Here is a 27,562-nt window from a genome sequence, read left to right on the forward strand (position 1 = left end):
AGATTCATTTGGTGGGGTGAAAAAAAAAGAATACTATCTACTGCTTGATTCAAGCACCGAAAGAAGAGATGAAGTTCAAGACCTCTTATCCTGACATTTGTTCTTTACACAGGAACCACCTCATCTGAATTCTCTAGACTATGCATGGGATAATGATCCAAATAACACCAATGGGACTTAAACAGTTACTCAGAATTTAAATTGGATTACAGTTATGTAGAACCAAGAGAAGAAAACATAAGTATCCATTTTACATTTAGTTAGGATAAGATTTTTGCTGTAGATCTTGTCAGGGCTCACCTCTATCACAGTAGTTCAATTCTATCATTGTGTAATAATGATGAAGTAATGAAATATGACTTGCAATAAATGTAGCAGCAACACGAGAAAAATGTAAGTTAGCTAATTTATATTATATGCAATTCCTACGATAATTCTTTCACAAATGATTTTATTAGATGATTTTCTTCAGGTTTGCCTAAGTTGAATTTAAAATCAGGAGCAATTCAAGTCATCTGGCTCTCTAAGCAGACATTCATAACAGATTCCATATTTATTATTCATCTGGAAGGATTCTTTTGTAAACAGTGAATGCTTCTCAATAGCTTAGAAACCATTAATTTTAAATAGATCATTTTAAATAGATCATTTTAAATATGTTTAATAATAAAAAGGGTTATTTAAAAGAAATGCATTGTTTTGTGTCTAGGGATGCCTTTTTTTCAGGTTTTCTCTCTTCTCCAAATATATGCATTTCTGAATTTTGAATCTAGTTGTATTGTTCTGAGAATAGACCTGCAGCTGGCAGACTGAGTCCCCTGTGCTGAGGGTTCTCCATGTGGAAAGTAGTAAGGATTATTCATTTTTTTTCCTTCTAGGAAGGCAGGGATTAATTAAAAAAGAGAACTTACTCAGCAGTAAAGCCAAAACAAACCTAAAATCGGTGCCAAAGACCATTCTCTGGCAGTAAGAGAGAGATGCCAATAAAGATGTCACAGGTCTTTTACCCCAAAAGCTCCAAACTAATAACAAAAGTGTAACCAGTCAGCATCCAATCTCCAAGTTAATGTAATTTAATCTGATTATGCGTTCAAACTGTCCCCAGCCCTAGACATTCAGTCTTTGTCATTTCTACATAAGGCTGTTAACTGCTATCCAATTTTCAAATAAATTGCTTAAGATAATGTTAATCGGTTAGAATACACCTTACAGCATATGGCCAGCCAAGCAATTTCTTTGACTTACTGCATTACTTTAATTTACTTAGGCTTTTTTTTTTTTTTTTTTTTTTTTTTTTCCTACTTCATTATCAGTTCCAGTTATAAAGCAAGATTAATGAGCCTGTTTCTGTACTCCTGTTCACAGTAGAGACACAGATGCCAAGCCAATTCAGAGGTTGGAGCCCTGGCCTCTGCCCAGTGTCCCTCTTGTTACTCTGATGGGTCAAAATTCCTTTCATCTGAACTGCTTCTGTAATCTCTTTCTATCTTTCATTGGCTCCTTGATCCATTCTCATTGCTTCAGGCTGCATTTGAATATTCTTCCTCTCATAGTTACATCAAAAATTATTACATGTTCAGACCTGAGATGCAGTTATGCACTTTTTAGCCCCCTCCTCGTGCCTCACAATTGGCTCTGGGCTCATAAGGTTATTTGCAGCCAGCTATGTGACCTCTTGGATATGAATTTATGGCAGTGAGATTTCCCTTTTCCAGAGAGGCAAGCTGGCAGCCAGGAGTTGAAGGCAGATTTCATTCCAACCTTCTTCTCAGAGTACTGGGGAGTGATAACTTCAGACCTTGTGTTAATTAGAAAGCAACCATAAGGGCTTTCAACTTGACAACAGCTGTAAGTTAACTAAGAGGTAGCATACACGGTTATGAAAACCCAGAGAATAACTAGATTACACATTTGCAAGTGAAGTAGGAAGAGAAGAAATCCATTCTTAGCAGTATCTGTCCCACAGTCAGGAGCTTCCATTGTGCCTACCAGGCTGTACCGGGCTGCCTCCTTGGCTATGCTTTCTTCAGCATGAGGAGCATCAGCCACACACTTCAACATCACACATTCAGATAATATGGGTGTTTGTGAAATGAAAGAGGGAAATAGTAAATAGGGGTGCACACTGTCATCCTGATGTGTCTGGGAGAAAGGAACAAGGGAAACAACAACATGTATGATAAGATTTAGGCACCATTTCAAGAACCTCTAAGGAAAAACCCCTCCTTCAGAAAACTCCAGAGAGTATTCACATTGTTGTACATTATGTCACTAAAGTCCCCTGAAAATCTGTTATTTCTCTTCACTTCAGGTTCCTGTATCCTTTCTGACCTTTGATGGGTTATGCTTCAATCAATGGTTAATCTTACGGCAACAACTCCAAGCTGTCTGACCTGTCAGTCATGTAATGCACTGATCAAGACAGATGAGAAACACAGAGATAGTCATGCCAGACAGAAGATTACAACCTCAAAAAAGGTGTAGTAACTATGTTCTTGATCTCAGCTAAAAGCACACTGAGTGTGGAGCTAGCCTTTTTGGAACTACAACAAGTAAACAACAGTCTTCAGGTTTGGCATCAGGAATGCTCTCAAAATACAACATACAGAAATATTTTTCACCAAAGTAAGTATCCTGAGCCCAACTCAGGACTGCTATTCTGTTATCTGGAGAACCTTCCTTTTCTGAGAGTTAAAATGAGGTATCTGGAAGAGCCATGTTTGCTGAGGTCATATGACTAGTGAGACCTCATGATAGCAGTGAGACAAAATGAGGGAACCTGCCCTCTCTAACTGCATGAGAGCTGTCACAGCATTGTAACTTTATACCATTTCTAAATTTTGATTAGACACGTTCATTGCATTTTACTATTGCAGCTGAGAAACACATGGTATACCATCAGGCACAAGTAACTTCTCATTAATTTGTACAATTAAGACATTATTTTCCTCTGAGCTCTCATAACAACCAGCCACCAGAACAAAATGGAGACACATATATTAATTCAATCACTTGTACTTACTGTTACTGCTAGTGTTACTGCCAGTGCTGTCATTCCTAAGGGAGCTGGCAGCAACAGGAGGAAACAAAATTGTTTTTGTGACAGCGACTCTGGAATCTAAATAGAAAATGAGTGTGTCAGCATTATGTAACTTAAAATACAGTTCTCTCTATATAAGATGATTGGCTATAGGAGTACTCTGATTTGGCTATAGGGCTGTTCTAAAAATGTAGTTACAGGGCTTTTTTTTTAATAAGACAAAACAAAACAAACAAACAAAAAAAAAAAAAACCAAAAAAAAAAAAAACATATTAAGAGACAGATGTGTCCACACACTGAGCTGCAGCTGAATAGTTATTCTGGAAAAGCAATCATTTTAAATGTGTTCTTAGGCTGTAGCACTGATCTACTTCTAGTTACTACTGGTGTAATTGGGCAACTAGATACATTGCCCTAATTAAAACAGCTAATAGCTGTCACTACAGAAAGTAAAAGAAAAGAGAATACAAAACCTCTCTTTACTGGAAGGATGAGAATGAACTGCAAGAGCCTCACACAAGTTAAATCTTTTAAATCAAGCAAACATGACCCTTTTTCAGCTATGGAGACAACTCGAGGGTACTCCAGTTTAAAACTTGTCCTAGCTTCCTGTCCTTTAAGTAGTGCAATCTGGAGCTCCATTTCTACCTTACAAAAATTAAATAGCGCATCAATAGAAGATAAGATGAAGAATAAGAGCAGTGTAAAAAGCCAATCCAGCATGTATTTGGGATGAAAAGAAACAGAGCAGAGTATTGTGAAGTTATTTGGATTATATTAAGGAATGATGTCACCAGAAATGATGGCATTAGCTTTACTGCCAGATATAACTCTACTTAGAACAGAAATACAAGCATTGGTACTGGTTGTAATTTTAACTTGCAGTAAAAAGAGACATGGAGATACAGACTCAGATCCTCAGCATCTCTGAAATTAAAGGAAAATCACCCATTTCTATCTACTTAGTTACTGTTCCCTAAAACAAGAGCCATCTTACCATTCTCTGGTGTTTCTACTGTTGAAGGCAGAATGCAGTCATTCTTATCCAATGTGTCTGCAAACTCCTTGTAAACCTCAATGGTACTGTTAAAGACCTCAAAAAACTGCTCAGGAAAGAAGCGATGTTCTTCGTAAAGGTGACCATTTTCTTTTATAAAATCCTAGGGTAAAACACAGAATTCATCTTGAAAGAGGGTCAGGTGAGACTCTCATTTCATCACCTCAACAGATGATTAAAGTATGCAAAGATGACATAAAATAGCTTAAATTTTTAACCTGCAGAAGACCAAATCTGCTGTATACAACCTTAACAAAACAAGCAAGACATCTGATATGAGGATTTCAAATTAACCTTGCAAACAGAAATAAAATATTAATCCATGGTTGTAGAAATGCCAAGGAATGAAAGGCAATCTCTCATCTCATGATGAAAATGAAGAGGTTTTACTTTTTTCTCTTCTTCTTTCTCTCTCTCTTTTTCTTCTCTCTCTCTTTTATTTTTTTTATTATTTTTTTTTTTTTAAATTGAGATCACTCATTAAACAAACAAATAAACAAAACCTTGATTTCACATTACTTGCTTATGTTCTGCATGATCCTTTTAATCTGAATTCAGGAACACAACACAATCATAGCTATTGTCGTAAGAGTACAGGGAACAGAATACAATAGCTAGGACACACTGTGGCTTAGAAGCAGGCAGAGATCTCTGATAATGTACCTAAAAATAAGAACAGGACTATAAACAAGGAAGCCCAATCACTTTGAGGTCTAACAGACAAGTTTTTTATGCCAGACTAAACAAAAATATTGAGGTCCATGTTAAGATCATTTATGGTTGTTTTCTTTTTTTCTTTCTACCTGACCCTGGCTTTCACAACAGATGTTTCTTATGACAGCAGTTCAAATTTGATCTGGGGTTGCTACTCTTTACTCCTAATAGGAATGGTAAAAACATGGGTTAAACTGGTTTCCCTCGGCTTTAAATTAAAACCAAGGGAATTTTCCTAGTTCTTGGTTCCAAAATTGTTTCCTCTTTAATGCTGAATTTCTGTGAATTACAGGGTATTTACTTCCTTTTTCATTCTGCAAAATAAATTTCCCTTTCCCCAATCATATTCCAGTTGAGGGTCCTGAATCATAATGACAAGAATACAGAAGAAAAAAAATAAATAAATAAATTGAAGATTGGACAGAATTTGTTTTGGAATGGAAAGATAGGGAACATCTAATTATGGAATAAGTTCTCAGAAATATAATGGCAATATATGACAAGGTTACAAGCTTATACCAAATCAAATGACATTGGGTATTTTTGTGCACTTAATTTATTCTGAATTGGGAAAGGAAAGGAAAGGAAAGGAAAGGAAAGGAAAGGAAAGGAAAGGAAAGGAAAGGAAAGGAAAGGAAAGGAAAGGAAAGGAAAGGAAAGGAAAGGAAAGGAAAGGAAAGGAAAGGAAAGGAAAGGAAAGGAAAGGAAAGGAAAGGAAAGGAAAGGAAAGGAAAGGAAAGGAAAGAAAAGGAAAGGAAAGGAAAAAGGAAAGGAAAAAAGAAGCGATTACAACAGCTAAGGACCTTCTAGACAAAAATAAATGCATAGGGAAGATGAAATCCTAGTCCTATAAAACATGATGAATTTGGGCCATTATTTTTCAGTGAGACAATACCATTGACTACAGAATTTTTAATTACTGATAGACTGGTTAGAGCTGGGTAGGAGATTAGAAAATTAAGTTTTCCCTATCAATTTCATCCTAGAGAATCTCATATGTCTGATCCATCAGATACCCAAAGACTCATGGAATCGTCCAGCTGCTGCTGGCTTACAGAAACATGAAAATGGAGCAATATCCTCTAGTCTTTGCTGCACCTCTGTATAAAAAGTTACATTAAATCATGGTGAAGCTTTCTGAGCCTCACAAACTGTGATACATACTTTAAGAGTATGTTAATAGTTTCAACTACATGATTTTTACATTACGTTAAGATCACTAGGAAAATATGTAATTTAAGCTGGATGTACAAGGAAAATTTTTGCTTGTTGGAAACAGACATGAATGAATTAATTATGTTAAGGCTGGTAATTTCACTACTTATATAACTGTATAAAGATCTTTGCATATACTGTAATTTCATGTAAGTCATTTTCTTTGAAACAGGAGATGACAACTATCCAACATTAGCATAATGTACTCAGTGCATCTCTAAACAAAGCAGGATTTCAGACATACAGCAATAGAAATGAAAACAAATTTAAAAAAAATAAGTAAAAGTATCCAACAAATCTGCATTAGATTACCTTATTTTTATCAAAAGCTAGACATGCCATAAGATCATTAATTATCCTTGTGAGATTATTGATGATTGAATAGTTGCTTAAAACATCAGACATATCGGAAATATCAGAAAATTTCTGGAGAAGACTATGTAGACTCCTTGAAAATTCAGGCACCATCAAATGCAACCAACAGTGATTAGGCTGTCAGGGGATAAAAAGAAAGACAGAGAGGTAGATTAAATATCAGACTTTTCCAAAAGCTGGTTATGCAACTCGATGTTCTAAAGATTAGATTGTTCTTTCCAATTTAAATTATCTTGAATGTCTAAATTAAAAATCTCCTTCTTTTGTGTCAGTCAACTTTTTCTTCAGTCCTTTTGGTAAAATTTCTATTCTCACTGATACTGACATATTTATGGTTGTCTGATGCCATCCTTTCATTAAATTCTTAATGAATGCTAAGCATCAGTCTTTTGAGAATTTGAACCTTAGGACATGCTACTATGAACCCTCTTCTATGCTTTCATTAACCTTTTTTTTCTCTCCAGACCTTTTTTTTTTTTTTTTTAATAGGAAAACTATATTTTTCCTATTAAAAAAAAAAAAAAAAACACGATTCTTTTAATAGGAAAACTATACTCAGTCTTAATTGTATCATTGTTACCCTACATGACTCAGTTAATCTCAAAGATTCTTAAATCTCTTCTGAAGGATAATTCCCTAGATGTTTTGCTATGGAAAACCATGTGTGCCTTTATCCACCTCTGAACTAGTTAGCTCAGTTAACTTCTCTTAGTGCTTTCACTAAATGCCATTCCTAATAATAGTTTCTATACCTAAAAGTCTTTCTTTTCCTGAGTTCTTGACAACAAAAGAATTTTACACAACCTGTCATGGTATCTGCCACATCCGTGCCACTGGAATAGAGTTCAAACACTTTAACTGATTCCTGTGCAGCTAGATTGCAGATAAGGTTTATACAGCTGTTCACACGATTAGGACCTGGTCATTCATTTTGTTACCTTACAGGGAGTCTTTAACTTATTTTACTTGGATTTATGTAACAACAGTTAAGTAAATAAAAGAGCCACTCAGTTCCACTCTCCCCAGAAAAACAAAAACAAGAACCAAAACCAAACCCAAAACAAACCAAAACAACAACAAAGAAAAAAAAGAAATTGCCCTTACCCAGTATGGTCAGTAGAAAGGCAGGTAACATGTTAGTCACATCGCAACATGTATATGGAAATCTCTTCCCAATAAATATTGCATTATTCACAGTAAATGTTATGGAAATTTATTCCACATATGGAGCAATTTTTTTCAACTGGTGAAAATGTCAAATGATCGTTCAAGCCTGCCAGCCATGAAGATTTTGACCTAGCAACCCCTAAGGAAGATGTACCTTCAGTATTACTAAAATTGTTTTGAATGTTCCATGATTTCACAGAATCACATAATCATAGAATATTAGGGATTGGAAGGGACCTTGAAAGATCATCTAGTCCAATTCCCCTGCTGGAGCAGGAACACCTAAGTCATGTCACACAGGAACACGTCCATGGATGTTTTGAATGTCTCCAGAGAAGGAGACTCCACAACCCTCCTGGGCAGCATCCAATGAGACCATTCATACCTCCTCCTGCAGCATAAGGGAAAATTCTGCCACTCTACCTGTTTCTAGACTTATCTCATTTGAGTCAATTTCTGCAATAACTCTGCATACAGATTGTTTATTCTAAAAAAAAATGTATTTACTACTATCAATATCATTACCTGGAGACAAATGACTTTCTAAGTAACAGAGCTGTTCTGCCATGATCTGTATATGTCTTTGATGAGGAAGAAACATCCATACTTTCAAAGACCAACCAGATCACTAGGCTTCCATGCTTAGAGAACTGAAAGGAAACAAATTGTTTAGCTCCACCTCAGGTTTCATTTTTGTGTACAACTTTCTCACACACTACTAACAAGTTTTCTGCAATTATATCAAGAGTTTAAAAGGAATGAAACACAATGTGAAACGGATAGTGTTTGGCTTGATTCTCTGCTTCCCTTTTCTCCTTCAAGCACTACAACAGGAGGAGAGAGGCAGATTCAAAAATCAGAGATGGTTTGTTGAAATGTACTCCATTCAAGCAGCATGCATTGTGCCATCTCCCATCAGGAGACAGAAAACAAGTTTACTTTTGCTTTGGTGTAGCTACTCTGAGCTGCAAACCTGGAAACTTTATCTGAGGTTTTGTTCCTGTGGTTTAGCAAGTGCATGAGAATCTCCTCCGGCTGAACTGTTTTGACTTACAAAGCTGTATTTCACGGGAGCGTTAAGTTTTCTTTTCAGTAAAATCAAGAGATGCATTCTCGTGCTTTCTCAATACCTATCAAACACAGGGATGAAACTGCTAAAACTGACATTATTTGTCAAGGAGAAACAGAGGTTTGACTCTGCTCTTTTTATGTGTGTAAATTTGGACTAGGAATTATATCTTGGAATACTTACAAACCTAACTTCCTCTGTAGTTGCAGGTACTCATCATTTAGTTTTTTCTTTCTACATTTATCTTAAAGTTTGGAGTTTATCTTTCCTTTTGAATTTAGCCCCTGCTGCTGTCATCTTTGCCTTTTAACCTTCAGGTTAGACTACACACTTTGCTCTATTCAAGACTACTTTTAACACCACTCAAATGCCTTGAGCTAGTGCATAATGCAACAACCATTCTGTTTAATGGATCAGGTCAGTCTGTTCCTGTTACATGCACTACACTGGCTTTCCATCTGCTTTGCATTCACTCTGCTTTCCTACCTTTAGTCATTTACATTCTAGATTTTCTACCTTGGGTACATTTCTCACTTTGTGCACACATTTAAGATTGAAATCTATTGGGGAAGACAAAAAACAAAAAACAAACAAACAAACAAAAAGCAAACTGCAACAAAAGTGTTGTTTCAGTTTTTTCAAAGCTGAACAAAAGATTTGCCTTATGCAGAGCCCTAGGTTTCTCAGCTTGCAGGGACCTTTAAGATCCCAGAGCAAAACCTACATATTCAGTCAGCCCTTGCTGTGGTATGTGCTGTGGTACACAAGCTGAAATCCCCAGAGAGGAATTTGGCAGAGCAGGACATGAATACCGCTGAATACTTCCCCCTGGGAAGGCATGCAGCCAAGAGCTGCACCTTCCCTCACCACTACTGAATGTGGTGTACAAGCAGAGTGAATATGGAAATCCCAGCTCTAAACTTCTCTTCTTCCTATTTAATTCTTGGCTACACATCATAAATGTAAACTGGATCTAGGTTTCTGGATGTGATGCAGCAAGATGACATGGCGTTTAAACTATAGAAGAAACTACTTACTGGCAGCCAACACTAAACCACGGAGGGAGGTAAGAGTTAAGCAGTGAGAACAACTGGGAGTCCATTGCTCAAGCTGGCTCCCTGGTCTTCTTCATCCACAACATAAACACTTCCCAAGAGAGCAGCAGAGAGAACACAGCCCAGCCCACACCAGGCAGCTGCAGTGCTTGTCCCTGAGTGGGGAGCAGAACCCAGACTACGGCTGCTCTCCACTGATGCTCATCACAGCAGGCATTGAAAGGGCTGAATTGCAAAATGCACTGCAACCAGGGGATGGTGGCAGCTGGTCTTCCTGCGTAATAGTTATTTTGAGCAAATAATTATTTTTTCATTAGTTTTAATTGTATTATATAGGACCTAGTGCACATGATTTCCATAGAATTTGTTCTGCTGATTTTTTCTGCCAAAGGAGTAAAGTTTAAGGAATATGCATTCAGCAGAATTTCTATTTTCAACTTCTTTTCTTTCTTTTTTTTTTTTTTTTTTTTCACTGCATGCAACAACCAAGAGAGCATTTTCAACCCATCCTTTTAAAAAATATGGGAAAATAATAGGGAAAAAATATTTAGTAGAATAAGCAATAAGATAGTATGAAAAAGTTTTTAATACAAAAGGCTATAACATTTTAAAGAAGGCAGAAGGTGTTTACTTAAAAGCATCATTATGTATTAACTATGGAGTTATATAGAAAGAATGTGTAGAAGGAACTTCACAGCATGTTTGAATGAAATAACATCCTCACTTTTTGTCCATTTGTTTAGTTACTGACACTGTTATTTGCTGAACTTGGTCTTCTCTTCATTGTCTAGTCCGTTTGCTGTACTTTAACACAATTTCTAAGCTAGAATGATATTTTAGGATATATTCCAAACTACAATTCATAAGAAACTATGTTTGTTTGAAACTTGTTTAAGAAAAAGAAAAATCAATTGGCATAATGAAATAATACCATAGTTAGGTGTATTTTTTTTTTCCAGAGAAAATGGTAAAAAATGGAATATGAAGAAATATTTTTGCAGGATTCTTGTAATTAGCAAGGTTTTAAGTGACTTCAGGAATCACTATATATTCCTGTCTTTTAAATGAATACTTGCAAAAGTGGAACAACCATCCTTCAACTGTAACTTATTAAGCCATAGGACTAGCTAAAAACGTTATCACCACCACAGGTCCTAGTGGGCTGTTTTATTGGAATTATCATGAAGTGATTGTACTTACCAAGCTATCCATCTTCGGGACATATTTAAGGGTTATCATATAATCATTTGGCAGATTTCCAACCTACAATAAATAGATAATAAAAATGTTATTACCAACTACAAAAAGTAAGACATCTTCCATCACATTCCATTGTTTTGTATTCATCAGAATCCATCAAATATTCAACACAGATTTGTGTAACCTACAAGCTGCAAAAACGTACATACTGTTTCCTATAGAATTGCAACTAAATCTTATTTGCTCAGGAGAGAAGTATCTTCCCACACCTTCCTAACTTTCTCAGATCCAATCTGATCATGTTCAGCACTGCCCAGAAGAATTAAAATCACTAATGTGGTGAGAAGAAGTGATGGTCTGAGGTTATTCACTACTGCAGAATTTCCACTGCATTTCCATCTTTTAATGGAAAACTTCAACTGTTGGGAAAATTTGTGTGGCAATTCACATGTAACCTGAACTTCTCCAAACATGCATGCCCGGTAATCTTTGACTAAGCCCTTCTCCTTCAAGTAACTTTCAACGTAAGCAGGCATTTCACAGAATCACAGAATTGTCTAGGTTGGAAGAGACCTCATGATCATCGAGTCCAACCTCTGACCTAATGCTAACAAGTCTTCCACTAAACCATATTGCTAAATTCAACATCTAAACGTCTTTTAAAGACCTCCAGGGATGGTGACTCCATCACTTCCCTGGGCAGCCCATTCCAATGGGCTCAGTAAAGAAGTTCTTGCTAATATCCAACCTAAAACACCCCTGGTGCAACTTTAGCCCATTCCCCCTCGTCCTATCACCAGACACACGGGAGAATAGACCAACCCCCACCTCTCTACAGCCTCCTTTAATGTACTTATAAAGACTGATAAGGTCGCCCCTGAGCCTCCTTATCCCCAAGCTGAACAAACCCAGCTCCCTCAGCTGCTCCTCATAGGACTTGTTCTCCAGACCCCTCACCAGTTTCGTCGCCCTTCTCTGGACTCGCTCGAGCCCCTCAATATCCTTCTTGTAGTGAGGGGCCCAGAACTGAACACAGTACTTGAGGTGTGGCCTCACCAGAGCCAAGTACAGGGGGACAATCACTTCCTTAGTCCTGCTGGCCACTCTGCTTCTTAAGCCAGGATGCCGTTGGCCTTCTTGGCCACCTCAGCACACCGCTAGCTCATATTCAGCCGACTAGCCTAACAAAATACCTGAACCTAACAAACCTAACAAAATAGTAAATTTGAAACTAACAAAATACCTGCCTACCTTATGGTCACATTATTTGAAATCCGTTTAGACAAAAGATGTCAAGGATATACATAATTCCCTTCCTGAAGGAGAATCTACACTTTGTTCAGCAAAGCATTTCTGCTTCTTTGGGTTAAAGATCGTTCTGTCATGTCTGTTTCTGCTTCTGCTGCTATAGCAACCAGCAAAGTGATTTTTTTTTCTTTCTGTGCAGTTTTTAGGTAATATTTTGTTTGACACAACAGAATGTTTTATTGTTAATTAAAATGTAGTTTCAATTTAAAATTGAAATAACAATTTCAAAATGTTCAGGTTCAAGAAATGATCAAGGACAGTACTTATGTCAGTCACTAGCAACTTCCAAACATTTTTTTTTTTTTTACACCATGGACTGAAACACAGTCCCTGAGTTCAGTGACCTCTGGCTTTCTTCTACAGCAACAAAAAAACAGGTTTTATAAAAATAACCACCATGAATTCATTTCCATAGATCAATTATTTATTTATTTATTTATTTTTATTTTTATAACCACATATTCCCAAAGCAGCAGCTGCAGAAGTGCCACTAAAAATCTCTATATCAAATTCTGTTTACCTGGATTTTTGAGGAATTGATTCAAGATACTAAAAATAGTGAAAATTATTGCAATACATTTGTTCTTTCTTTAGAGCATCTTGAAATTGTCTGATTTATTCTAAATTCTTATCCACTCTTTTTTTTTTCTTGCTCTAAAACCACCCTGACATTAATAGATAATGCAGTTTCTTTCCAGCTTCCTTTGCGTGCCTAGAGAGGTAGGATTAGCAACACTTCAACCAGCAAAGATAGTGAAGATGCTACTCTGTGTGCAAAGTTTCCCCTACTCACTCTAGGGGGATTCAGTACTTAGCAATGTCAGCAAAACTACTGTTCTTTAAGAAAGGTCACTGGAAGATTAAATTTGTTCCAAATCAATGAACACTACAAGAATTGATATGCATTATGTATACAATCTACTTTACTGGCATCAGAGCCTGTCAAGCACTTTTCATGCACAGTTAAAAAATGTAACTGCCCAAGCACTCTTACAGCTCCTCAAACAAACCTGGAGAATACAGCTCAGTCTCAAATATTTTTTTTCTTGACAGACTGTGAATCAGAAAAGATATTTTTGAACTTATTATTAAAAATGAAGATCAGTGAGGGGGGAAGGTGTCAAACACAAAGTACATGCCCTACCTCAAGACATAACAATTAGTTAAAGTTTTATTGATTGAACTCCACATGCCAGATGCTCTGCTAATGATAAAAGATGAGAGCTCAGTCAAAGTGAGGTAGTTAAATTTGTGTACCAGTTCGACTTCCCAATTCACTCACAGCAAACGGGCTAGAGCCCCTGATGTAAGAGTGAAGAACATGTTTGAACTAAAGCTTGCATTTCAGCTGTCTTACTTTCCTGAAATGAATCTTGATATTTTGTTGAAGGCCAACCACCGATCCAAAAGTAACCACTTGCTTTTTAACTGCGGAATTATCCTTATGCAGGAGTGAGAGTGTGGGCCAAAAAAGGGTCAAACATGGCTACACACATTTTTTGCACCTGTGCACAAAGGCAGAAAGTATTCTGCTTACCAAGGTGGCTGGCTGCTGCAGTTCCCAACCAGGAGCAGCACAATGGACAAAAGGGCTGTGAGCTGCCTGAGCAAAGGAGGATGAAGCATGACTGTCCATTGAAACTTTCTGAGTTCTGGAACAGCCTTTCAGTTCCCTTACACAAGGCCTAAAGTACAGTGACAAATCTGGAGGGTAACAAATTACCTGCCTGCATAATCTTCCTTGTTTTATAAAAGAGTAACATTTTTTATGATAGTCTTGGAAAGTAACATGTACAACAAAAATAACCCTACACTGCAATTAAATTGCCCCCCAAATTTCTCTGATTTAGTGGTTGGTATAGTTGTAGAAATTTTATCAGGCTCTGAGATCAAAATATTCTTTCCAGACATGAAGAATAGTGAACTTAAGTCTTTAAATTCATATAAAAGCAATATTAAGTTCTATATTCCTAGGTGTAATAAAAACTGGGGAATGTAAGATTCCCTTTGACATACAGAGGTTTCAATATTTAATACAGCACCCTTAACATTGCATAACACAAATATACTTTTTGTACGATTAAGTAAGTCTACAGTAAATATTACCATTTGCTGTTGTAAATTATTTCTTTTTTATTCAGAGGCACATGATGGAAAAACTTACTTTCCTTTTCCATTTCTAACTCTCATTTCTCTCATCCTCATTCCTATTTTTTTCCCATCTTGAATACATCTGCTTCTTCCCTCTTTGCATCCTCAGCTTTTCTTTTTCTGCAGGAGCTTCCACTTTCTGTACATCATCTCTGCAATCTACTTTACCTCATCTGCTAATGAAGCAGTTAATTAAATCTTTATCATTTGGCTTAAGACAACATGGTAACGATTTCTGTTCACACTTCTTACATCCATACTGGCAGATTATCTGCACAGGATAAAAACACTGGATTCCCCCCCCACCCTGCCTTTTTTTTTTTTTGTTTGTAATCCCTTCACTCAGTAGAGTTGGATCCATTCCATACATTCTTATGCAAAATCAAAGCCACAATTACAGTAATGTAGTACCATAGCTTTATGCTGACTTTCTATGTTGAAAAGAACAATGGGGACAGGCTTTACCGACAGGTGCTGCAATTACAGTTTTATAATATGGAACATTTGTTCATCAAGTAATGTGTTTTCCTCCAGACGTCTTCATTTAAAAAGAGGCAGCAGTTCAAATGATTTGTGATGCAGAATGAATACTCTCTAAATACCTTAATTCTCTATAGGTATGAAACTATGTTCTTTTAAAGTTCTCTCTATTTAAAAATAAAAAGATTTTTGAATTGTTCTTTTCTTCTGAAAATGCTGTTATTTAGGACATCTTCTACATACTACAAAATTACATTATAAAGATTTCAATAAATTTAATCTTACAGAAAATACTACAAGTAATTTTTGTATTAATCGTCTGTTTTGGTCTTAAGTTTGTTAATACTCAGAAACCTTCATTTTATCGAATCTCTTCCTCCTTTCTATAACTTTTGCTAAGAGTCTAGTATGATGCTAGTGAAAATACAGTTTAACACCAATGAAAGCAAGTTACACCATACATCTGTCCTCAGTTTCTTATTCAACATGAAATTGATTAAGCTAATGAACCACATTTTCGGGCACTGAACAGTGTGTCTTATTTATTCTCCACCAGCATAGGCTTAGTAGACGTGCCTGATTTACATTCACAGAAAGTTTTGACTGGGGAATGTTCTTCTCATTTTCCTAGAATACAATAGTTTAACAGAACACAGCCACAAGAAACCAGGAAATATTTAGAAGATGCTACAACAAGCATGTAAATCCAGAATGTGTTACAACTTCACAGGCAGTGTAAATAGTGCCTTTGAAGACAAACCAAGAAGCTCGCCATTGATCATAAAACGAAAGATAAACAGCTTAAGGGAAATGAGTAGAAGATATATGGTCAGAACAGCACAATGAACAGACAGAAGGGCAAAACTGTAGAGGCTGAAGGCAGAAAAAGACTTTTCAGTAGACTGGATTTTAATTCACCAAGAACCTGGAAGAAAGATGTTTTTGTATAGACAGAAAGCTACATAAACACTTTTTTTCATTTTATGATGGAAAAAAAAATAGCATTAGAAGTGAACTTAATAAGCATTTGAGAAGTGGCAAGAGCCAAAATGGACACCTTTATTATAGACCTGAATAGCTGGAGAGATTATTATTATTATTATTAAGTGTTATTACTTTACAGTGAGAAGAAAAAGGCACAGAAAAGGATAACATTTGGGGGAGATGAAGAACTCATAGCCCTCCCATGTGGAAGATTCAGTCCATACAGAATCTAAGATGATGTCTGAATGTTTGTGAGGAAGACAGGCCTACATCCTAAGATAAATGATGGTACCTGAGTATTACTGCTGAACAGTAAGTTATCTCACACAGATACTGGACTAGATACATGACTTTGAACAAAAGAGTCCAAAGAACATGCCAGTGTGGCCAAGAATAAAGCCTGTAGAAATGACTGCCATTCTACAATGTTCTCAGCAAGCATGATAAAGATCTACTAAAAGCCTTTGTATAATAACATAACAATAACCATCGGCAATAACAGTACATACAATAATATTAGCTTCTGTGAAATCCCCAGCTCCTTCTGGGAAATCCTACAGTTTGTTCTCAGTGTGAAAGGGGAAGAAAGTGATTAAAGACACAATATTCTACTGGCATAAAATCTTTGGATCAGTGAAGAAATAGATCTATAAAGGCCTATAAAGAACTCGGTCACCTATGCAGGCTATGCCTAAAACTGAAGACAAATCTTCAGAATATAATTTCTCAATTTAATCAGCATATTTTGTTTCAAAATGCAGATGGTACACGATATTTATAGTAATTTACAAGAGTCATAGGCCCTGCCTGAACTAAATTTTTAAGCAAACATCTTGGAGTCCATGTTGTATATACTAAGGATATACTCCATGTAACATTAAAAAAATCATAAATACAAAACAAATACTTCTTGAAGGCCTGTTTCCAAATCTTTTGCTACCCATCCATTCTGAAAACAAAGTTTCTCTTTAATTAATCCAGATATGCTAATATACAAAAATACAGTGCTATGCAGAAATGCTACAATTGTCAGTGGTCTGCTCCAGGTATTAGAAGAACTACAGACATTTACCCAGACCAAATGTACATAGCCATGTTGAGCAGCACCTAGGCTAGATTTTATTTATTTATTTATTGTTTGTTTGTTTGTTTGTTTGTTTTAAAATAGTTCAGGAATCATTCTACAGTGCACACACAGTGGTTTTTGTAGACAGTTCCTAAGACTAATAGAAGTAGGATGGGAAGAAAAGATCATTTAGGAGTTCAGGTAGATATTGTTGCTTTCAATGATGAAAGCTTCATGATGCAGCCATGATTTTCTGTCAAAAATTTGATAACAAATTTATAGCAAATATAGTTTTAACAGTATTTGGAATAACTGTTCTTTTCAGCTAGATAATATGGTTAGTCAGCATTCTCTGTGAGTTTCGGCCTTCTCTTATAAAAACAGTCAGTCTAATAAAAACCAAGAGTTCTTATACTAAATTTAAGATCCTACAGTTATTTCCACATTATCTCTTCAGCTCAGACTTTATGGAAATGATTTTTGCACAAAAAATCCATGCAAATATTAATATACACAGACAAAACAGGGAAACGGAGTCTCATCAAAACATCTTCAAACACTCAAAACAAATAGAACTCAGGTGTCTGGTGTTCAGCCTTGGCATTCTCTGTATCTGTCTGTTATTTCTCACACGCAAAACATCTTTGAAGCTTTTAGCTAACTTCACCAAAATTTTGCATTCTATAAAGAGATATGAAAGGCATATAGGTAAGAGCGACCTTATTGCTCTTCAAAAGTACATTAAAGGAGGCTGTAGTGAGGTGGGGGTTGGTCTATTCTCCCATGTGCTTGGTGACAGGATGAGGGGGAACGGGCTAAAGTTGCACCAGGGGTGTTTTAGGTTGGATATTAGCAAGAATTTCTTTACTGAGAGGGTTGTTAGGCATTGGAATGGGCTGCCCAGGGAAGTGATTGAGTCACCACCCCTGGAGGTCTTTAAAAGACGTTTAGATGTTGAATTTAGCAATATGGTTTAGTGGAAGACTTGTTAGCATTAGGTCAGAGGTTGGACTCGATGATCTTGAGGTCTCTTCCAACCTAGACAATTCTGTGATTCTGTGAAGTCAGGAGAACAGTACAGCATCTTCACTGAGGAGTGGCAGAGGAGCTCAGCCCAGTTGTGTTATGCTCAGTCTTGGCAACATCAGAAGGGTAGTGCAAGCCAGACAGTAGGCAGGGTTTTTCTTCCAGGACAAGCAGTGCACATGCACCAAAATATTCACCACCTGAACTCCTTCCTTCCAGCCAGCAGCCCAAGTAAAAAGGGATGTGAACCTGGTAGGAGCTCAGAACATTGCCCAGGTAGGCCTCATGCCCAGGGGCCATGGGAGGGAGCTAGCAATAAGGTTGTATGTGGAGAGAGGTGAAGAAGTGTGAAGGAAGGTGGGGTATGGATATGTAGTGCTGCAGGGGTATGTGCAAGAACTGCAGTTGCTGGACTAGACAGGAGGAAGATGCAGGAATATGATATGGAAAAATCACAGTCAAAACAAACAAACAAAAAAAAACAAATTGATTTTTGTAGTATTAGGTGTATGTCATAGTGTATCATAAAAGGAAAGTGTGATTGCTCAAGCTGGATACAAATTTTTGTTATCTGTATTTACACATACTTGAAGTTTAAATTGTACTAAAGGGAAAGTCAAATCATGTGTTCTGAGGATATATAATTGACAAAAAGTTACTGCTGACCTTGTCCCAGACAATTTCATCAGCCCTCACAGGATTTTTGTTGCTCTGTCATGCTTTCAACAGTTTTAAATCAAAGCTTAATACTCTTTCAAGAGATGAAATATTATCATAAAAAAAAAAAACATGCCAATACTTCAGACTTATGCCTAAAGGGACTAATGTGAAGCAGTGAGCATTTGAGAAGGACTATAGAGGACCCCCAGAGATTTGCACTATGTGCCAATGCATATAACAATGCCCAAAGAAAACAAAAACATTGCAGTGGCAGCAAATGCTAGGGACTCCAAATTAAGTGTCTGATAGCATAAACTCCAGTCTTGCAACTGTTTCTCCACAACACAGTCATAATTTTCAGCTGAAGACAATATGTAAGTGCAGGTATGTTTTTTAAATGTTCAGTACATGGTATTTCTTAAAAACACTGGTGCTAGATCCTGTGGTACTGTAAGTCAACATAATCAATGACTTTAGTAAAGTCAAACACCAACTGACTTCACACGTGAAGATGCAGTTTTTCAGGTGAATGCAGTGTTCAGCTAAGTAACAGTTAAAATGTACTTAAGTTGATTTACAGATGCAGCTGTCAATCCTTCAGATTTAAAGTTCTTGGTATGACAAAGCAAGTAGAAACAGAAATATAGAATATTCTTTGTAGCCTACTCACACCTAAGATTGTAAGAGTTGTTCAGTCATTATTGCTTTGATTGCCACAAAGATATTTAATATCACATTATTTTTTATATATGGTACAAGTTTCCTAGAAAACTAAGGTAAAGACTTGTGTTTCATTTTCATGTTGTTTGTCATCAGTCTACTCCCTACATGTCAACAACACAAAGACAGTAGTCTTTCATCTATATGGGAAACAGTCTGTTCCCCGAGAATGTTTGAGGAATCAAAACTTTTGACAGTTTTTATGCAAGTTTGGAGACAACAAAACACATATGTATATATACTCTAAATTGGTCAAAGTCACTTTTTATATGTGCTGAAACTATTTTCCATTCTCTGCAACAAAGGTTTTGGTTTTGATCAAGTGACAGATGTTAATGGATTTTTATTTTTTTTTAAGCATTCTTCTAGTTCCAATCTAGATTTGTTAACTTTCCTTAAAAATGTAAGGCCATTATCCAATGATTATTGTTTAACATAAAGAATAATTTAAAATAAAAGCTACTTACCAATTTTGCAATGTCATTTACATCATCTGTCACTGGATTCCCGCAGGAACTCTGGGCTTTGACAAGAGGATTAAGTAGGAGTAGTTGAAGACAAAAGCAAGTGATAATCCAAGTCTATATTTAATAAAAAAAAAAAAAAAAAAAAAAGGAAATAAAAAAAAAAAAAGTGAGTAATCTCCAAACAAAGTAATAAGAGACTGTAGCAATGTTTTTCATATATGAAGTCAAGATGCAACAATACTTTCCATCTTTCACGAGCATGTACTCATACTGCTATATGGCAGGGGTCCACAGAAATGCACTTAATTGATCTTTTGTGGAAGAAAGTATCTTTAGAGTAATAATGGAAAACTTATTGAGCTGTCAGATTGCTTACGCGGAATCCTGCTGGACTTAATTGCCTAGGTAAGATTCTGCAAAGTTAACAGATGCCAAAGAAGAGAAAAAATCACTATATTCTTCATCATCGATATAAAACTAACTAAATGCTTGTCTTTCATCTGATAAAGTATTCAATAAACCTGTGTCTCTAATGTGATAATGGATGATAAGGAACAAAATGGTAACAGACCACAGCAAGATAAAAGGCAAAAGTTTTCATCACAGCCATTACATTTACAAACTTAAACTGTAAGCAAAACCATAATTGGCCCTGCCCAAATACTGAGGTCTTAAACAGCAATACCTTTTAATTTTATTTTTATTTTTATTTTTCCTAAGTGACATACCCTGGCCTATCGGTAGCAGTAGCTTGGCTTTGAAAATACCCTTCTCACTAAATCCTATTGGAAGAACAATGTAATGTACTTAAACAGGCTTGTGAGATTCGGACAGAACAGATAACTAGAACTAGCTGTAATGCACCTGGGTGTCTCCTTGGCTACATTGCCTAACTTCCATCACCTTCTGCTGTTCCTTTGCTTTGCTGGTTTTCCACAGAGACCTGTGCCAAGTTTAAGCTGTAGATCTTTATTTCCAGAATGTTAAAGCATCTAAGTTATGGATAATCAAAAGTTGCCTCTGGTTATAAAGCTTCTTGTGCCAGCTGACTGAAGCTGTCAACAACAGTCAATGATGTGTACATATACTGCAAGTATGGAATTTGCCTGTGCAGGCTCCCAAGCCTCCAAAAGGGCAGGACTGGGACCAGCATTTGCTTCTGCACGAACTGTGACACATCTCAGGCCCATCTGTTCTCTGCATCAGGTAGAAGGCTCACACCTTCAGCCTGGACTTCCTCACCCCTCAGTTTAAAACCAATGCAAATCAAACAGCAGGGATGAAGTTCTTTACAAAAGCAGAGAGATAAAATTACAGATTTAAAGTACTGAATATCATTATAGTAACCTAGAAGGGCTAAAGAAGCATGAAAATTAAGATTGCTTGGAAGCTACATTATTAACATGAGAGAACAGTGCCAGGCACTTTACCCAGAATTATTAAACAACAAGTAAATCTCTCTCTTCTCTTTCTTAAATCTTACATATATCTTATATCTCAAGTAAAACTTGTCAATTGCTTTCTTAGACTACGGCTTCCTGACTTATTTAGGCAAAACTTCAGTGTGGGCTGCAGCTGAAAAGGATAGTCTGGCCTTTTGTCTTCTCTTCTCCCATGCTGTCACTAGTGAGATGGCTGAGTAAGCTGTAACAAGCAGACAACTTCCATTCTTGTTACTGCACGATCCTTTAAGCAGTCCAGCTTTCTAATCTAGCTAACTACAAAATCATGGAAGAGTGAGTACCCATACACAGAGACAGCAGAAATGCCTGGTTATATTTGTACAATAATCACCGGGAGAAAATAGTAGAAGTAGTGTGAAGTGAGTTACCTAATATTCTTTAAAAAAAATAAATAAAAAAAAAATACACCACACAAAGCTTTGAAATTGTGCAAACAGAAACAATCCAAGCTCTTGGGAGATGAAGCTGTCAGACTCAGAGTGACGCTTGAGACACAAAAGACAACAACTCTGTGTCTATTTCTGGCTTTCTGATGAAAGGGTAGTGAGACTTGGAATGTGGGGGCCTGGTTCTGCTGATTTTCCTCCTCTTGAGTAATTTGGCCGACCTCATTGTGTTTGTTCCTCTGCTCTCTATTTTGCATGTAGAAGTGACCAGGATGCTGTCAGTCTCTGAAAGGACCTTTGAGAGCTCCTTGCAAAATTCGTGTATATGACCTCAAAGCTTAGAGAGAACTAGCTTTAACTGGTCAGAGAAACATCTCCCCCTCTGCATATAAGCTGCAGAATTGAAGAGGAAAGCAAAGGGGACCTCAGTTAAGAGACTACTTTCCCACTGCAATTTTTTGAACAAAATTGTTGTAAAAAAGACAATAAATTTAGATAATGAAATGGACTAGCTATACTGTTTTCAAGTAAATACATATACATAATATATACATTATAAGTATGTACATTATATATATATGTATTGTTTTATCTTCAGAGTTAAACAGTCACTAACAATTACACTTCCCGAGGATCAGGGATGTTTTCCTGATTTGTTCTATGGAGATGGAGTCCATGCCAGAAGTCACTGATTTCTTTATTTGGTTCCTCAGAATTGAGAAAGATAGAAGTAAGTAAAGGAAGATGGAATTTTTTTCTCTGACTTGTGTCAGTGTCATAGCACAGAATTTGACCTATCTAAAAATCAGAAAAGTAACAAAATTCATTCATTGGAAATAGTGTGTTGTTTGTTTGTTTTCCAGATCAACTCAGTATTATGAAAACAAACAGCAGCACACTCTAAATAAGACTAGAGAACTCTGATGTATCTTGTCGATTTTCATACTTTGTGACGCAAAAGGACAATCCATAGATGAAGTTTAAAAATCTCCACTTATTTTGTAATTATGCAAATCAATAAGAATGCAATGCTTTTTTTTTTTTTTTTTTGGCCCGGGGAAGTAATGGGATTTAAAAGCACAGTCATTTTTATGACTGCTGTTAAAAACAAATGTGTTGTAAATTTTGAGATGATTTGAGGTTTTTCTTGCTTATTTGTCCTATGTCATCCAACAGGAACTGAAAGTCTGAAAAATACTGCTAGTTTCAACATGCCTATCATCCAAAATCTTTTAATTATTTGCACTTACAAAATATTTATATTACACATGCCTATAGGCACATTGTTCGTAAGGACTGAAGAGATCAAAGAGCTATGCTATTTCTGTGTTATTTACTAATGACCAAACCTGCTGTTTGAGCAAAACTTGAATAGACTGAATTAAATCAAAGACAGAACAAAAGGGAAGCTTAAACAACAACTTTATAAATAGAGATTCCAGTTTTACACTTTACTAAGCATAAATGAGAGTTACCCACACAGCAGTCATAACAGATTTCCATTTATAATTACTTCTCAGCTAAAATGATATTTTCAAAGTTGGCCACAGGATTTAATCACACATCATCACATTACCTATCATAAACACCTCTATACCATAGGGCCTTGTTCTATATTAGTTTAAAAAAAGTCAGTGTTATTCAATTGTTTTCATGTTCTGAAATCTCTTAAATGCTGAATTTAAGAGATTTCTAAAACTTGCTTTTGGAAAAAAAAATGTAAAGATTAGACTAGAAAGGATAATTCAGATTAAAAAATTGTATTATATACAAATCATTCTGCAAAAGATTTTTATCATTGCCACAATCTATAATTTCAATTAACAGTTTTTTAGAGGCCTAGCTAGCTAGTGTGTTGAAGGCTGTCATTTCAGTTGTAAATCAACAACTTTTTCATTCAGGTTGTTCACTTATGATCTGGAGTGTTGACAAAGGCTGATGAATGAATGTCTTTGCCACTTTTTCACAGTATGATATCCAAGATATTCAATTACCCTGGTTAATGTGCAGCTAGATTCTTAAGTGAAAAAGCAGAAAGGGGAAAACCGCATTGCTAAATAAGCAAAACATTGGCAAGTCTGGATATTTCCAAATATCTATTTCATACTGAAAAAAAAATTAATTATAACTAGGAAGAAATCATCAAAATCAAATGGAAATAATAAAATGAAAAAATAATTAAGCACAGGGAGAGATAGAAACTGCACAGATGAACAGGTTCTACATTTTACAGTTTCTTGCATTCAGAGCAAGTTAGCCACAGAACTTTTCACTTCAGTTTCTTGAGTAAACCAACTAACCACAAATAAGACACAGCTGAAGCAGGATTAGCTGACAATGTAGAACAGTATTCACCCTGGACCAAGCTTTCCATTTTTTTTATATTTTTTTTTATATATATATTTTTTATACTTCTTCTAATGCTGGGGTGGGAACATCTCAATATTGGCTCCTCAGGCTACTTTGTTCATGCTGCTTTGCTGAGGCACAGCTTGTGAACCTCTGCTATAGACAGCATTGGCTTGGATAGTCATGGATAGCTAACTTAATGTTTGTACCTAAAAAATGGATAGCTAACAATTTCATATCTTAAAAAGCCTTTTGTAACAAGAAACAGAAAATTTTGTAACAAACAGAAAATGAAAATAGGAAAAAAAGATCTTTCTTGCCTCCCCCACCCCCCTTTTATTTTTTCACAGAAAAAGTATCCAAAGCATAAAAGTACAATAATTATTTGATATGCCTACTGAGGGATGTAGTTATTCAGCTGTGTTAGAGACAATTAAAAACATGGAAAAACTGTTTTTAACCAACTAATTTTGGCAAGTAAGTTTTGAACTGGAAAGTTTCCTTCATACTCTCAGGTACCCAGGAGATAACTTCAGTGTAGTTAGAGGAGCCATTGCAAGAATGCTGAATAATGCATAGCACTAAGTCCAGTATGCAACCTTTACTGTCCTTCAGAAGGCTGGTACTAGTCTCACAGAATATAATAGCCTATAGATTAAGGTGGTCACTAATGAGTGGCAAATCTAGGTTAAACTTCCTCCAACCACAGTAATTTCAGCTCACAGGAGCTGGGATCTGTTTGTATGGTATCTACCTCCTAATTACCAAATAAGGTACTTTTCCACCTGTGACATCTTCCTTGTTAGAAGGGGGATACATAAGTATTTCTGACTGCTTCTCTCTCCCCCCTCCCCCCCCCCCCCCTTTTTTTTTTTTTTTTTTTTTAAGAAAAATTGTGCATTTTGCACTGGAAATTTGTTATGTAGAGGAGGGGAAAAAAACACACACACATACACAGACATTCACTGCACAGGCATCAGAACATTTATGTATATCCTCGTCTTGCACATGCTATTCCATCTGGGCACCCTGACTTCTGGGAAGCTCCCCAGTCAACATGAGAGTTTTCTTGAACAACCTTCTGGCAGTCCATTGAACAAAATGGAGCCTATCTCCAGCTAAGTGAGTCACCCTGCTGGGATGAGACAACTAGGAATCTCTGGATCACACCCTAAATGCTTTGTTATGATTACAAAAAGCAGATGCATACTTTTCTAGTGACGGATATTCTTCATTTTTTCAACATTGATGTAGTAGGGAGAATGATGGTAAAAGTAAACAAAATTCATTAGAGAACATCGATGCAACTTATTTTGATTCTGATTTAAACACAGGCTACAGAAAGACCAGTTACTCTTGCTGAGTAAGCTTTGAAATTCTTTAGACATTTAATATTGTCTAAGTACTTACAAAATGCAGAAAACTTTTCTAACTAATTCTGCATATACTATCTAAAACACATGATACAAATGTACTATAGGGGGTAAAGAGGAAGGAAATTAATGAGTTATTGTTACAAACATAAGTAGGGAAAGGTACTCTTGCCCCTTATGTTCAGATGAATTGAGCAGGCAACCTGCTTTCATAGCTGTTTCATCTATGTGTAACATCCTATAATTGACTTTCCATAAAATTCCCAACCATAAAACCTCTCCCCCCTAACCATTGCAGATTCATTTATTTTCCAGTGGGTGGCTTCAGGAATGCCTAATGACAACTGATAAAACCAGTATTTTTCAGGTAATTGTCCATTTGATGCCATAATGCCAAAGTGGCACTTGCTGGACTCTACCAGCTGCATGTGAAAAGGAAAAGCCAGTTGCTGTATCCAGATGCTTATAAACCTTGTTTCCTTCCAAGCTATACTGTCAACGAATCAGAAATCACTCTATTTGAGTCAAGGGATAAAAATATTCTAAACCTGCTAAATGCTAATATAGAACTAACTTTTCTTCACTATGTTCTTCAGTCAGAAGGAGAAACCATTCCCTAGTTCTGCAAACATATGAACATGGTCTTCCTGAGACAGACAACTTTAGGATACAAGGTCTTATTGTGCTGAAACAATGATGAATCTCACTATTCTTTCCCACAATCCAGATCTTGGGAAACCTAGGAAGCTCCTCAGACAATATGTCAACTTTGTTTCATGCAAACTCAGGTCTATTGCTATCATCAGTTATCCTTTCCAGGTCTTCTTGACAGATACAAAAGCAGCAGGCTGCTGCAGCCAATATGCTAGTTTTGCACTTAGTAAGGCACTATCCTGCTGTACTTGGTTTTGTGTTTCAACCAGAACCGAGATGGACATTATAAGCAAGAGGAAGTGTAGACTGATACAGAGTTTGCCTTGCAAGTCAATGTGATACAGGTATTATTTTGTAACTGCATTTGGTAGACTACAAAGTAGTGTTTTTAATGTATAAATTATTAATTTTCCACCCCTGCAAGGATTCCTATGTAAAATATTTGGCTGTCCTAAAAATGTTGCCTTTGGCTCTTCAAAAATGTTATCTGTTCCATAACAAATTTTGTCCACAATTAAATCTCACTAGTCAATCAGGGATTCATGCAGCTTCCTTGCAACCTAAATCTGTCCTGGATGACAGGCAGTTTGTTTGGTTCCCAAACACTGGGAAGTGAAGTTACCAAGAGACAGGTAATATATGGACGTTGCCTCTGGAGCTTATGCTAACAGTGTCCATATAAATACTTACTTATTTTCATCTATAAGATAGCATTCTAATTCTACCAAAAACCAAGAGTTCCATGGAGAGAAACATTTAAATAGGAAGAAAGGCAAATAATAATAATAATAATAATAATAATAATAATAATAATAATAAACAAAAGATGTATATTGGAAGAAATCTTACTGTTAAGTTAAAATCAGAGATTATGAGGACTTCATAGGTCCTGTATATAGCATAGCCTTTTTAGGCCATAAGTACCAGCAAGAGATTTTTTTTTCTTCCTTGTAAAGTCCATTACAGTCATCACTGATCAGTACTGAAGTTTTACATTACTTTCCCAGTGAAGTGCAATAGAAAACAATATTTATTTCTTATTTTAAGGGAGACACAGAGATCCAAAATACCTGCAAAATTCAAATAGTAATAGCAGAAGACCAGACTTCAGTTGACTCAATAAAACCTTCCACAGACTCCAAGAGGAAGTAGGAAGTTTTTTGTTTGTTTGTTTGTTTGTTTGTGTTTGTTTTTGTTTTTTTTTCCCCGGGAACTTACAAAAGAATTTTCTAGCATAAATCCAAAGACATTATTAAGTAACTGAAAGTGGAAGGCAAAGTAAAATAAAAGATTATCTTGGCAGGGACGAGAAGATTCATAGATTGTATAGAGGTGGATGATCTGACTTCCTCAGGTAATGAAAAGACATTTTCTTAAATAAAATGCTAAAGATTGTTTTTAAAGATCTATTTAAGATGTTTTGTTTGTTTGTCAAGTTTCTAAAAGAAAAAAAAAATCACTTTCTTGAATATTCTTTGGAGTTATAATGAAAATGTATACATGACTACCCCTTTTAACCTTAAAATATCAAGCTCCAATAAAGGAAATGGAAGAACAGTTGTTATGGAAGTTCTGTATAGGAT

At 36.1% G+C, this 27,562-nt stretch overlaps 1 protein-coding gene across 2 annotated transcripts in view; it reads right to left on the reverse strand.

Moving 5' to 3' along the window:
- The window catches only part of KITLG (KIT ligand), a 57,498-nt gene that overhangs the window by 12,213 nt on the left and 17,723 nt on the right, over positions 1 to 27,562 (reverse strand). For both annotated transcript variants that reach the window (XM_084294215.1, XM_084294214.1), the window contains exons 2-6: positions 19,755 to 19,868; positions 10,893 to 10,955; positions 6,339 to 6,518; positions 4,038 to 4,200; positions 3,023 to 3,118 (exon numbers count right to left, since the gene is read on the reverse strand). In XM_084294215.1, the coding sequence (XP_084150341.1) occupies positions 3,023 to 3,118; positions 4,038 to 4,200; positions 6,339 to 6,518; positions 10,893 to 10,955; positions 19,755 to 19,868 (616 nt within the window). The remainder of the gene's footprint in view (positions 1 to 3,022; positions 3,119 to 4,037; positions 4,201 to 6,338; positions 6,519 to 10,892; positions 10,956 to 19,754; positions 19,869 to 27,562) is intronic.

This window comes from Netta rufina (assembly GCF_964035555.1).
Source record: "Netta rufina genome assembly, chromosome: 1".
Classification (NCBI taxonomy): Eukaryota; Metazoa; Chordata; class Aves; order Anseriformes; family Anatidae; genus Netta; species Netta rufina.